The sequence below is a fragment of the Natator depressus genome, chromosome 24 (genome assembly GCF_965152275.1).
Source record: "Natator depressus isolate rNatDep1 chromosome 24, rNatDep2.hap1, whole genome shotgun sequence".
In the NCBI taxonomy this organism is placed as follows: domain Eukaryota; kingdom Metazoa; phylum Chordata; order Testudines; family Cheloniidae; genus Natator; species Natator depressus.
In genome coordinates, this window is record NC_134257.1 from 7501 (window position 1) to 20923 (window position 13423).

At 43.5% G+C, this 13423-nt stretch overlaps 1 protein-coding gene across 3 annotated transcripts in view; it reads left to right on the forward strand.

The window, feature by feature from the left end:
* The first annotated feature begins 4689 nt into the window (after positions 1-4689).
* The window catches only part of KHDC4 (KH domain containing 4, pre-mRNA splicing factor), a 29778-nt gene continuing 21044 nt past the window's right edge, over positions 4690-13423 (forward strand). For 2 of the 3 annotated variants that reach the window (XM_074938554.1, XM_074938552.1), the window contains exons 1-4: positions 4690-4812; positions 5006-5246; positions 9328-9456; positions 11038-11117. In XM_074938554.1, coding sequence (XP_074794655.1) covers positions 4721-4812; positions 5006-5246; positions 9328-9456; positions 11038-11117 — 542 coding nt within the window. In that variant the 5' untranslated portion in view covers positions 4690-4720. The remainder of the gene's footprint in view (positions 4813-5005; positions 5247-9327; positions 9457-11037; positions 11118-13423) is intronic. The other variant, XM_074938553.1, reaches the window with a different exon arrangement.

Here is a 13423-nt window from a genome sequence, read left to right on the forward strand (position 1 = left end):
GGCACCTTAGAGACTAACACATTTATTTGAGCATAAGCTTTCGTGAGCTACAGCTCACTTCATCAGATACATTCAGTGGAAAATACAGTGGGGAGATTTATATACACAGAGAACATGAAACAATGGGTGTTACCATACACACTGTCATAAATATAAAGGGAAGGGTAAACCCCTTTAAAATCCCTCCTGGCCAGAGGAAATCTCCTCTCACCTGTAAAGGGTTAAGAAGCTAAAGGTAACCTTGCTGGCACCTGACTAAAATGACCAATGAGGAGACAAGATACTTTCAAAAGCTGGGAGGAGGGAGAGAAACAAAGGGTATGTGGGTCTGTCTACATTCTGTCTTTGCCGGAGATAGACCAGGAATGAAGCCTTAGAACTTTTAGTAAGTAATCTAGCTAGGTATGTGTTAGATTATGATTTCTTTAAATGGCTGAGAAAAGAATTGTGCTGAATAGAATAACTATTTCTGTCTGTGTATCTTTTTTGTAACTTAAGGTTTTTGCCTAGAGGGGTTCTCTATGTTTTGAATCTAATTATCCTGTAAGGTATCTACCATCCTGACTTTACAGGGGCGATTTTTTTTTTATTTCTATTTACTTCTATTTCTATTAAAAGTCTTTTTGTAAGAAAACTGAATGCTTTTTCATTGTTCTCAGATCCAAGGGTTTGGGTCTGTGGTCACCTATGCAAATTGGTGAGGCTTTTTATCCAACATTTCCCTGGAAAGGGGGGGGTGCAAGTGTTGGGAGGATTGTTCATTGTTCTTAAGATCCAAGGGTCTGGGTCTGTAGTCACCTAGGCAAATTGGTGAGGCTTTTTACCAAACCTTGTCCAGGAAGTGGGGTGCAAGGTTTTTGGGAAGTATTTTGGGGGGAAAGACGTGTCCAAACAGCTCTTCCCCAGTAACCAGTATTTGTTTGGTGGTGGTAGCGGCCAATCCAAGGACAAAAGGGTGGAATATTTTGTACCTTGGGGAAGTTTTGACCTAAGCTGGTAAAGATAAGCTTAGGAGGTTTTTCATGCAGGTCCCCACATCTGTACCCTAGAGTTCAGAGTGGGGGAGGGACCTTGACACACACTGTAAGGAGAGTGATCACTTAAGATGAGCTAATACCAGCAGGAGAGTTGGGGGGGGGGAACCTTTTGTAGTGATAATCAAGGTGGGCCATTTCCAGCAGTTGACAAGAACGTCTGAGGAACAGTGGGGGGTGTGGGGGGGAAATAAACATGGGGAAATAGTTTTACTTTGTGTAATGACCCATCCACTCCCAGTCTCTATTCAAGCCTAAGTTAATTGTATCCAGTTTGCAAATTAATTCCAATTCAGCAGTCTCTCGTTGGAGTCTGTTTTTGAAATTTTTTTGTTGAAGAATTGCCACTTTTAGGTCTCTAATCAAGTGACCAGAGAGATTGAAGTGTTCTCTAACTGGTTTTTGAATGTTCTAATTCTTGACGTCTGATTTGTGTCCATTTATTCTTTTACGTAGAGACTGTCCGGTTTGACCAATGTACATGGCAGAGGGGCATTGCTGGCACATAATGGTATATATCACATTGGTGGATGTGCAGGTGAACGAGCCTCTGATAGTGTGGCTGATGTGATTAGGCCCTATGATGGTGTCCCCTAAATAGATATGTGGACACAGTTGGCAACGGGCTTTGTTGCAAGGATAGGTTCCTGGGTTAGTGGTTCTGGTGTGTGATGTGTGGTTGCTGGTGAGTATTTGCTTCAGGTTGGGGGGCTGTCTGTAAGCAAGGACTGGCCTGTCTCCCAAGATCTGTGAGAGTGATGGGTGGTTGTTCAGGATAGGTTGTAGATCCTTGATGATGCATTGGAGAGGTTTTAGTTGGGGGCTGAAGGTGGTGGCTAGTGACGTTCTGTTATTTTCTGTGTTGGGTCTGTCCTGTAGTAGGTGACTTCTGGGTACTCTTCTGGCTCTGTCAATCTGTTTCTTCACTTCAGCAGGTGGGTATTGTAGTTGTAAGAATGCTTGATAGAGATCTTGTAGGTGTTTGTTTCTGTCTGAGGGGTTGGAGCAAATGCGGCTGTATCGTAGAGCTTGGCTGTTGACAACGGATCGTGTGGTGTGATCTGGGTGAAAGCTGGAGGCATGTAGGTCGGAATAACGGTCAGTAGGTTTCCGGGATAGGGTGGTGTTTATGTGACCATTGCTTATTAGCACTGTAATGTCCAGGAAGTGGATCTCTTGTGTGGACTGGTCCAGGCTGAGGTTGATGGTGGGATGGAAATTGTTGAAATCATGGTGGAATTCCTCAAGGGCTTCTTTTCCATGGGTCCCGATGATGAAGATGTCATCAATGCAGCGCACGTAGAGTAGGGGCATTAGGGGATGAGAGCTGAGGAAGCGTTGTTCTAAGTCAGCCATAAAAATGTTGGCATACTGTGGGGCCATTCGGGTACCCATATCAGTGCCGCTGATTTGAAGGTATACTTTGTCCCCAAATGTGAAATAGTTATGGGTGAGGACAAAGTCACAAAGTTCAGCCACAAGGTTTGCCGTGACATTATCGGGGATACTGTTCCTGACGGCTTGTAGTCCATCTTTGTGTGGAATGTTGGTGTAGGGCTTCTACATCCGTAGTGGCCAGGATGGCGTTTTCAGGAAGATCACCGATGGACTGTAGTTTCCTCAGGAAGTCAGTGGTGTCTCGAAGATAGCTGGGAGTGCTGGTAGTGTTGGGCCTGAGGAGGATAGCCAGACAGTCCTGCTGTCAGGGTGCCATTGCCTGAGATGATGGGGCGCCCAGGATTTCCAAGTTTATGGATCTTGGGTAGCAAATAGAATACCCCAGGTCGGGGTTCCAGGGGTGTATCTGTGCGGATTTGTTCTTGTGCTTTTTCAGGGAGTTTCTTGAGCAAGTGCTGTAGTTTCTTTTGGTAACTCTCAGTGGGATCAGAGGGTAATGGCTTGTAGAAAGTGGTGTTGGAGAGCTGCCTAGCAGTCTCTTGTTCATATTCCGACCTACTCATGATGACGACAGCACCTCCTTTGTCAGCCTTTTTGATTATGATGTCAGAGTTGTTTCTGAGGCTGTGGATGGCATTGTGTTCTGCACGGCTGAGGTTATGGGGCATGTGATGCTGCTTTTCCACAATTTCAGCCCGTGCACGTTGGCGGAAGCGCTCTATGTAGAAGTCCAGTCTGTTGTTTCAACCTTCAGGAGGAGTCCACCCAGAATCCTTCTTTTTGTAGTGTTGGTAGGAAGGTCTCTGTGGATTAGTATGTTGTTCAGAGGTGTGTTGGAAATATTCCTTGAGTCGGAGACGTCGAAAATAGGATTCTAGGTCACCACAGAACTGTATCATGTTCGTGGGGGTGGAGGGGCAGAAGGAGAGGCCCCGAGATAGGACAGATTCTTCTGCTGGGCTAAGAGTACAGTTGGATCGATTAACAATATTGCTGGGTGGGTTGAGGGAACCACTGTTGTGGCCCTTGTGGCATGTAGTAGTTTAGATAGTTTAGTATCCCTACAAAAGGTTTTCTCCCCCCCCCCCCCCCCAGCTCTCCTGCTGGTATTAGCTCATCTTAAGTGATCACTCTCCTTACAGTGTGTATGGTAACACCCATTGTTTCATGTTCTCTGTGTATATAAATCTCCACACTGTATTTTCCACTGAATGCATCCGATGAAGCGAGCTGTAGCTCACAAAAGCTTATGTTCAAATAAATTTGTTAGTCTCTAAGGTGCCACAAGTACTCCTTTTCTTTCTGGGGGCTGTTTGCCTTGTGGGGGCCGTGGTTGCCTTGTGGGGGCCATGATTAGCTTATAGGGGTTGTGATCGCCTTCTGGGGGCTGTGTTTGAGTTCTGGGGGCTGTGTGAGCCTTCTGGGATCAGTGATTGCATTCTGAGAGCTATGTTTGACTTCTGGGGGCCGTGATTGCCTTCTCGGGGGGGCCGTGATAGGCTTTGGGGAGGCCATGATAGGTTTCTGGGTGTCATGTTTGCCGTCTGGGGGCCATGAGTGCCTTTGAGGTATTGCCTTCTGGGGGCTGGGATTATCTTCTGACAGCCATGTTTGCCTTCAAGGATCTGTGATTGCCTTCAGAGGGCTGGGATCGCCTTTGGGGGGCTGGGTTTGCCTCCTGAGTGCTGTGTTTGCCTTCTGGAGGCCGCATCCCTGGTGTTACCACTTCTTGCCGCAGGCTAGTCTAACTAGCAGCCATTGATTGAAGGCAGAAAGTAGGCTGACGAGAAGAACAGGCTCAGCATGGGAGGCTTAGGGCAATAACTCACCACCTCCTGCCGCTCTGCAGCAACCTAACCTTCAGAAACATGCTGCATTCCCTTTCCGCCCAGAGCTGTGCTATAGCGCCCCTCGATCTCGTCCCGCAGCACTGTTAGCCCCACCCTGGGCTCTCTCTCACAGCTCTGCGGAGAACGAGCCACGATCCGCCTCAATCTTCGGAAACAGAGATGCAACTTTGATATTTTAAACCCATTGCTGCCCTGCACGTCCTAGTCTTGCCGTGAGCAGTGACCGACAGTGCCTTGGTAAGCCAAATAATATAACAGGAACACTACCGGACCGGATCGCTAAGGCAATCAAGAACATCCCACTGGGAACAGTGACCGGAACTTGCCGTCACACCGCCACTGACAGGATTGTGGAATCGGACACCGGAAGTCGTTGGAATTGTGCGGTCACCATGACAACGGTCGGAAATTGCGTCAGTTGGCTCTGGGCTGGCGGAAATGACGAAGGGTTTGGAGCGGAGGTGGCTGAGCCGGGTCGGAGCCATGTCAGCGGGGAGCACAGGGCAGCGAGATTCTGGGGCCGCTGGCGGGTGAGCTGGGAGCCAGGACTCGAGAGTCTGGTGGGTGGGGGTTTGGAGTCAGCATTTCCACGGAGGGGGGGTCCGGGCCGAGGACGGTCCCTGCAGTTTGGGGGAGGGGGTAGACGGTTGGAGACTTCGGTGGGAAGGGGGGGGGGGTGTCGGAGCTGAGCTGAGATGAAGCTGAGCGTGTTTTGTTTTCCAGGCGCCGCAGTAAGTGGGACCAGCCCGGTCCGTCTCCTGCTCTTTTCATTATCCCTGGTTCGGCCCCACTGCCTGGCCGCCCCTTCCAGAGCAGCGGAGATGGCGTCTCCGGTGTGCAGGGTTCCGAAAGCTCTGCGGCCCCCTCAGGGGCTCTGGATGCAGCTGCTGCTGTGGCAGCGAAAATCAATGCGATGCTCATGGCTAAAGGAAAACTGAAACCAACAGCGAACACTACAGACAAAGTGAGTGAGTGGCAGGGTAGGGGGTTGTGGCCACCTCTCTTTATGTCTGCTATAATGCGTGAATATACTTTGCTACCAAGATACCTAGTGTCTAGGGTTTAAGGCCAAAGGCACAGTCCAGTGAACTGCGAAAGATTTCAGATATTTTGTCAATTTTCTGAAAAGAGTATAAGATTTAAAAAAAATAAAATGATTTAAACATAATGGAAATTTAATAATTGAACAGGAAGCTCCATGTTGGGACTTGGATGATACAAAAGTCAATAGAAAGACCCCACTTTGTAGTCAGAAGACTTTAGAAACTGAGATGCTTCAGTTATTGAGAGATCAGTTCTACAACTCTCCTCAAGAAAAAAAAGTGTAACTTGATTTAGTAATATTTTGAACTTATAGCTTCTTCAAAATACTTTGTGCATATTAATTCTTCAATCCTATAAAAAGACATATTTAACTTTAAGCTTTAACAAGTAGCCTTTTTGAGCCCACACTGCTCATATGTTTAAAGTTAGCCATGTGTTTAGTGGCATGTTCAGGGCCTTAATTAAAGAATTCTCACAGGAAGTTTTCCGTACAGATGCAAAAACATACACAACATAAGTAACTTGCTTAAAAATTCACATAGGGTACCCGTATGCTACATCTGAAGGTGTAATTTCCAGTTAAGGTAGATATACACACACCAGCTTTGTTAGAAGATTGAGCAGGCTGACCCATCGGCGGATTGAGTAGATGCGCTTCTTTATTGCGGTGCTTGTTCCCCTCAACCCAATTGTCGAGTAAGCACTTAATTAGTTACAGCATACTTTTTTTAAATGTTAAGTTAATATGTAAATATCTACGTTTACTGCAACACCCCCAAAACCCTTATTGAGTAATATGAATGCCCATAGAATGAATATTAATAGCTATATACTGGATATAATTATCCCCACCCCTATTACTGTTTACAGCATAAGCATATTCTACAAATAATTTTTACCTTGAAAATACATTTTTTGCAGTAATTATAGCCACATGTTCCCTTAATCAGCAGCTCACAGGGGCGGGAGGAAGGGGCCATGACCCTGTCATAAATATAAAAGGAAGGGTAAACACCTTTAAAATCCCTCCTGGCCAGAGGAAAAAACCTTTCACCTGTAAAGGGTTAAGAAGCTAGGATAACCTTGCTGGCACCTGACCAAAATGACCAATGAGGAGACAAGATACTTTCAAAAGCTGGAGGGAGGGAGAAACAAAGTCTCGCTCTGTCTGTCTGTGTGATGCTTTGGCCGGGGACAGAACAGGAATGGAGTCTTAGAACTTAGTAAGTAATCTAGCTAGATATGTGGTAGATTCTGTTTTCTTTAAATGACTGAGAAAATAAGCTGTGCTGAATTGAATGTAGATTCCTGTTTTTGTGTCTTTTTGTAATTTAAGGTTTTGCCTAGAGGGATTCTCTATGTTTTGAATCTAATTACCCTGTAAGGTATTTACCATCCTGATTTTACAGAGGTGATTCTTTTTCTTCTATTAAAATTCTTCTTTTAAGAACCTGATTGCTTTTTTCATTGTTCTTAAGATCCAAGGGTTTGGGTCTGTGTTCACCTATGCAAATTGGTGAGGATTTTTATCAAGCCTTCCCCAGGAAAGGGGGTATAGGGTTTGGGGAGGATTTTGGGGGGGAAAGACGTTTCCAAGTGGGCTCTTTCCCGGTTATATATCTGTTAGATGTTTGGTGGTGGCAGCAATAAAGTCCAAGGGAAAAAGGAAAATAGTTTGTACCTTGGGGAAGTTTTAACCTAAGCTGGTAAAAATAAGCTTAGGAGGTTTTCATGCAGGTCCCCACATCTGTACCCTAGAGTTCAGAGTTGGGAAGGAACCTTCACAGACCCCAAACTCGTTTATGTTGCTGGGGAAGGAAGGGAGGGGGAGATAATACTGCTTTGCGTAAAGCAGTATTATCTTTTAGATCCCAACATTCCTTATGCAGCTGCAATGCTTATTAATCCTTAACAAGGGGAAGGGAAGGGAGAGGGGTAGCACTTTATTTATCAAACGAAGAGAGTGCCTGCCCATGCCTTCCTCTCTAATACCATGCTAGCGGTTACCCAGCTCTTTACTTAACCCTTGCATATCCTAACAAGCTTTGATAAAGCTAGCATGCTAAAAATGTCGGTGTAGCTGAGGCAGTATGGGCAGCAGCACTGTCTAGCTGTCTGAGTATTAATTCCGTCTGAGACTCTAAGCGCGTGCCATGAGTGCACTGCCACAACTACACTGTTGTTTTTAGCATGCTAGCTCAATCAAAGCTAGGAGACGTGTCTACCGGAACTGGAAATTATACCTCCAGCTGTAGTGTAAAGGAACCCCCTAGTCAGTGGTAGAGCCAGATTTGGAACTCAGATGTTCCTGCCTCCTAGCCCCCTGTTCTAGCCGGTTGACATGTAATGTTAATAAACATTTCTTTAAAAACTGTGGATATTTATGGTACATTTTACGCTGTAATTTCCAGTACCTGCTGATGGTACAAAGAACCATCAATTCCACCAAGTTTTCATAATCTAACAGAGCCAGTGCTGTGAAGTTGGATTAAAAATTTTAGTCCTTATTTTGTCAGAGTCTTTATTCACCGAGTAAAAATATTGAAATGATGGAAGGTTTATCTAAAACTTGCTTGAAAATTTGTTATATGGGCTTATGTAGTAAACATTTCTCTAAGATCTCCTTTCTCCCAGGAATCTTCAGAATTTTGCTAACTGGTGAAATTGGTTGATGAGTTTAACCTCCTATGAAACAATCACAGAACCTCATTCTCTATTGTTTCATGATACGGGCTCCAACATGAGGATCTGAAGTTTTTGGCTTCAGTAGGGTGTTGCTTGCATCTCCTGGAAAGAAACATGAGAAGGTATATTGATTTGAAGCAGTCTTCAAAATCACCATGGAAGGAGCATGAAGTGTGTCCACTCTCTGGATGTTTTTGAGTATTGTTAAGTGTATTGTAACTTCTCATGTTTCCTAATTTACTTGGTTTCCATAAAGACCAATGATACCATGTATTTCACTATTAGGTTCCCCCCTTGATTGTTGTTTCTCAAGACAGAACATACACAGTATTTTTAATCTTTCCTCGTAAATTGGTCTTTCTAAACCTGTCATCATTTTTGTTGCTTTCCTCTGGATTCTCTCTAGTTTGTCCATATCGTCTGAAGGTGTGGTGCCCAAAACTGGGTGCTCACCAGTGCCAAGCAGAGCGTAACAGTTACTTGTGACCTACGTATGACACTCCTGTTAATACATCCCAAAACTATATTAGCATCAGATTATTGGCTTATAGTTAATTTGTAATGCATTATAACCCAAAATCCTTTTTTGCCTAGCCAGTTCTTCCCCATTTTCTATTTGTGCATTTAATTTTTCCATCCTAAGTCTAGGACATTGCACTTGTCATTATTGAATTTCATCTCGTTAATTTCATATCAGTTCTCCAATTTATCAAGATAATTTTGAATTCTAATCCTGTCCTCCAAAGTGATTGTAACCTCCTCCAGCTATACCTCTTTGTGCCTTTGTTATCATGATTATTTGTCTTATTATAGCCTCTAGAAACTATACCTGAGAACAGGGTCCCATTTTATTATGCACTGTACCAACACATAGTAAGGACAGTCCCATCTTGGAAGAGTTTACACTAAGTGTGAAAGTATTTTCCCCATTTTACACACGGGGAGTTGAGGCAAATAGAAATTGTCTTGTCCAAAGTCTCACAGGAATCCAGTTCCTTAGCCACAAAGACCTTCCTTTCTCAGGTTCTCTGTCTGTAAAATGGAAACAGTAATACCCATCTCAGAGAAGTGTTGCGAATGATTAATCAGTTGGTATTTATACAGGATGTTTGAAGATGTGAAGAGCTAGGTAAGTAATGAATACTAGATATAACTAATAATTTTTTATTGTAAAGCAAATGAGTTCAGAGAGTGAAAGGAGATACAAAAAGACAACATTGTTATTTGTGTTAAAGGACCATTCTGGTCAAGTTGTCTTGTTATATAGTGCAACTGAGTATTGCCGTGTACCAAAGTTTTGTAATGGTCTGTTGAAGCTACAGGCCCCAGGGAAAAGTTCGGCTACAAGCAAAAGTAAAGATGACCTTGTAGTAGCAGAAGTGGAAATCAATGATGTGCCCCTCACGTGCAGAAACCTGTTGACAAGAGGACAAACTCAGGACGAGGTGTGTGTGTAAAAAAAAAAAAAAAAAAAAAAAAAAAGCTGTATCTAATTCTTTGGCTTTCAACTGTTTTTAAAGTTTAAAAGGATTAATGTTCATCGATTCAGGGAAGGTTCCTAGAAAAAGTGTTTGGGTTGTGGGTAGGGAGAGGGCAGGAGTCCATAAGCCACATTGTAACTTATTGGCCAGAGTGACTAGATTCTGAGTTTGAAACTATGCGACAGAATAGTGAAATATGTGACTGCTTGTGAAAATATTCAAAATAATTTACATAGAGAGCTCATGCTGAGACATGGTAGCACCTGTGATTGGAGCAACATTCAGCTCTCCAATGAGTTAGTTTTAATGTTCCAGTTTGAGGGAATCCATGTTGTTAGAGGTGAACAACTAGATTAGAACTCTTATCTTCTAGGGACTAATAAAAATCAATCTTGCTTATGATGTTAAAATAGAAGTGCCTTCTGTTCCAGATGGTCTTATTTATCTTGAGTATGACTTTGATTACTCACATAGCTGGAACGTTTTTAAATGCATTGATTTTCCTAAAAAGAAAAGGAGTACTTGTGGCACCTTAGAGACTAACAAATTTATTTGAGCATAAGCTTTCATGAGCTACAGCTCACTTCATCGGGTTTTTCCTTCTCTTGCTATAAAGGCAACACCTCTGTTCAGTCTTTGTAGAAATATAGGAATTGCCATACTGGATCAGAACGCTGGTCCATCTATTCTGGACTTCTGGCTGTGGCCAATATCCGAAGCTTCAAATGAAGATGTAAGAAACAAAGTGAAATAAATTGCCCCTGAAAGAGGTGTCTTGCTGATGCCCATTAGTTAGAGGTTTGCTTATATCCTGAACCCAGAGGATTTGTAGTCCCCTTTCTTAAAAAAAAAAAAGAAAGAAACCCTTGTAATTTGGTACCACAAACAAACACAATTCCTTTTTTCAGCTTTAAATATGTTCTTTTTCGACATAATTTAATGTTGTCTTGTATAATTAAAGGTAAACTGAAGTGCCCAATGTAACTTTTGTATAGTATTTATCATCTCTCTATCAGGTAATGTCTTTAAAATCAACAGTCCTGGTCTTTACAATCTCTCTTTATACTAAAGTGTTTCCATATCTTTATTTAATCAGTTTAATTTTCACTGACTATCTGGTCCCTGTTTCAGTTTCCACTTGTTTCATAACTAAGGCTGCAACATTGTGGATTCTGCAATATTAGGCTTCCACCCCAATTTTGTCAGCCACCCGGGGCTCCCGCTGTTAGCCCCAGGCATCTGCGACTTGTGCTTTCAGCTCCATGCATTAATGACTGTAATATAGTTGCAGCAAAATGTCTGGTTATCCAAAAAAAAAATTAGCAGGTGTAACATAATACTTGAGTGTTTATATTGTTCCAGCAAATTTTTCTTAAACAAGTAGGTCTTCTCTGCCCAAATTGATAAAGTCTGTGATTACTTTTCCGCTATTTTCCATGTCTTGTCCTCAACCCAGCAGCAATTATTTTGCAATCATCCTGCAATTCAAGTAGGGCCTTACTCATAACTGATTTTTTTTTTTTTTTTTTTTTTTAATGTCTACAGATAAGTCGTCTGAGTGGAGCAGCTGTCTCTACTCGAGGGAGGTTCATGACTGTGGAGGAGAAAGCAAAATTAGCACCTGGGTTTGTAGTTCTTTTAAATTATTTGGCATCATGGTTGGATACTTATGTGGATATATATATAGTTACCCTCAAAGATTCTCTGTTATGTAGCAGAGTAAGTTGGTATTGTGGTTATTATGGAGGCTTTTAATAGGCTAATTATCATCAGGCTGAAATACTGATTGCATGTCTAGCTGTGTTTGTACAGCACCTAGCACTGTGGGATTCTGGCCCATGACTAGGGCTCTTAATCGCTACAGCAGTGCAAATACTAAATAACTATGGTAATAGTCGAACTAATATGAAATCAAAACTGCTTTCAGCTGCTCCCGGGAACTTTAGTACATGTGAAGGTTTATCTCTGTTGTCAAGTATTTCAGTGTGTAGTATTATGAGCATTTCAAGAATAATTTATTTACATTGAGACTAGGAATTCTTGCTTTGAGATTCAAGTGAAGCTTTAAATTAGTAGGTTTCAGAGTAGCAGCCGTGTTAGTCTGTATCAGAAAAAAGAACAGGAGTATTTGTGGCACCTTAGAGACTAACAAATTTATTTGAGCATAAGCACAGTATTTTTGTTGTATGGTGTGTGGTTGCTGGTGAGTATTTGCTTCAGGTTGGGGGGCTGTCTGGAAGCGAGGACTGGTCTGTCTCCCAAGATCTGTGAGTGAGGGATCATCTTTCAGGATAGGTTGTAGATCTTTGATGTTGTGCTGGAGGGGTTTTAGTTGGAGGCTGAAAGTGATTGCTAGTGGTGTTCTGTTATTTAATTGTTGGGCCTGTCCTGTAGTAGGTGAATTTTGGGTACTCTTCTGGCTCTGTCAATCTGTTTTTTCACTTCAGCAGGTGGGTATTGTAGTTAGAGATCTTGCAGGTGTTTGTCTCTGTCTGAGGGATTAGAGCAAATGCTGTTGTATCTTAGAGCTTGGCTGTAGGCAATGGATCGTGTTGTGTGGCCTGGATGGAAGCTGGAGGCATATAGGTAAGTAATAATGGTCAGTAGGTTTCCGGTATAGGGTGGTGGTTATGTGACCATCGCTTATTAGCACTGTAGTGTCTAGGAAATGGACTTGTGTGGACTGGTCTAGGCTGAGGTTGATGGTGGGATGGAAATTGTTGAAATCATGGTGGAATTCCTCAAGGGCTTCTTTTCCATGGGTCCCGATGATGAAGATGTCATCAATGTAGCGCAAGTAGAGATGGGCGTTAAGGGACGAGAGCTAAGGAGGAGTTGTTCTAAGTCAGTCATAAAAATGTTGGCATACTGTGGGGCCATGGGGGTACCCATAGCAGTGTTGCTGACTTGAAGGTATATATTGTCCCCAAATGTGAAATAGTTGTGGGTGAAGACAAAATCACAAAGTTCAGCCACCAGATTTTCTGTGGCATTATCGGGGATACTGTTCCTGACGGCTTGTAGTCCATCTTTGTGTGAAATGTTGGTGTAGGGGGCTTCTAAATCCGTAGTGGCCAGGATGGTGCTTTCTAGAAGATCACCGATGGATTGTAGTTTCCTCAGGAAGTCAATGGTGTCTTTAAGATAGCTGGGAGTGCTGGTAGCGTAGGGCGTGAGGAGAGAGTCCACATAGCCAGACAATCCTGCTGTTAGGGTTCCAATGCCTGAGATGGGGCTTCCAGGATTTCCAGGTTTATGGATCTTGGGTAGCAAACAAAATACCCCTGGTCGGGGTACTAGGCATGTGTCTGTACAGATCTGTTCCTGTGCTTTTTCAGGGAGTTTCTGGAGCAGATGGTGTAGTTTCTTTTGGTAATCTTCAGTGGGATCAGAGGATAATTGCCTGTAGAATGTGGAGTTAGAGAGCTGCCAGGCAGCCTCTTGTTCATATTCCAGAAGTCACCTACTACAGGACAGGCCCAACAAAGAGAATAACAGAACGCCACTAGCCGTCACCTTCAGCCCCCAACTAAAACCCCTCCAGCACATCATCAAAGATCTACAACCTATCCTGAAAGATGATCCCTCACTCTCACAGATCTTAGGAGACAGACCAGTCCTCGCTTCCAGACAGCCCCCCAACCTGAAGCAAATACTCACCAGCAACCACACACCATACAACAAAAACACTGGCCCAGGAACCTACCCTTGCAGCGGGGCCCAGTGCCAACTCTGTCCACATGTCTATTCAAGTGACACCATCATAGGACCTAATCACATCAGCCGTGCCATCAAGGGCTCGTTCACCTGCACATCTACCAATGTGATATATGCCATTGTGCCAGCAATGCCCCTCTGCCATGTGCATTGGCCGGGCCGGACAGTCTCTATGCAAAAGAATAGACGGACACAGATCTGACATCGGGAATCA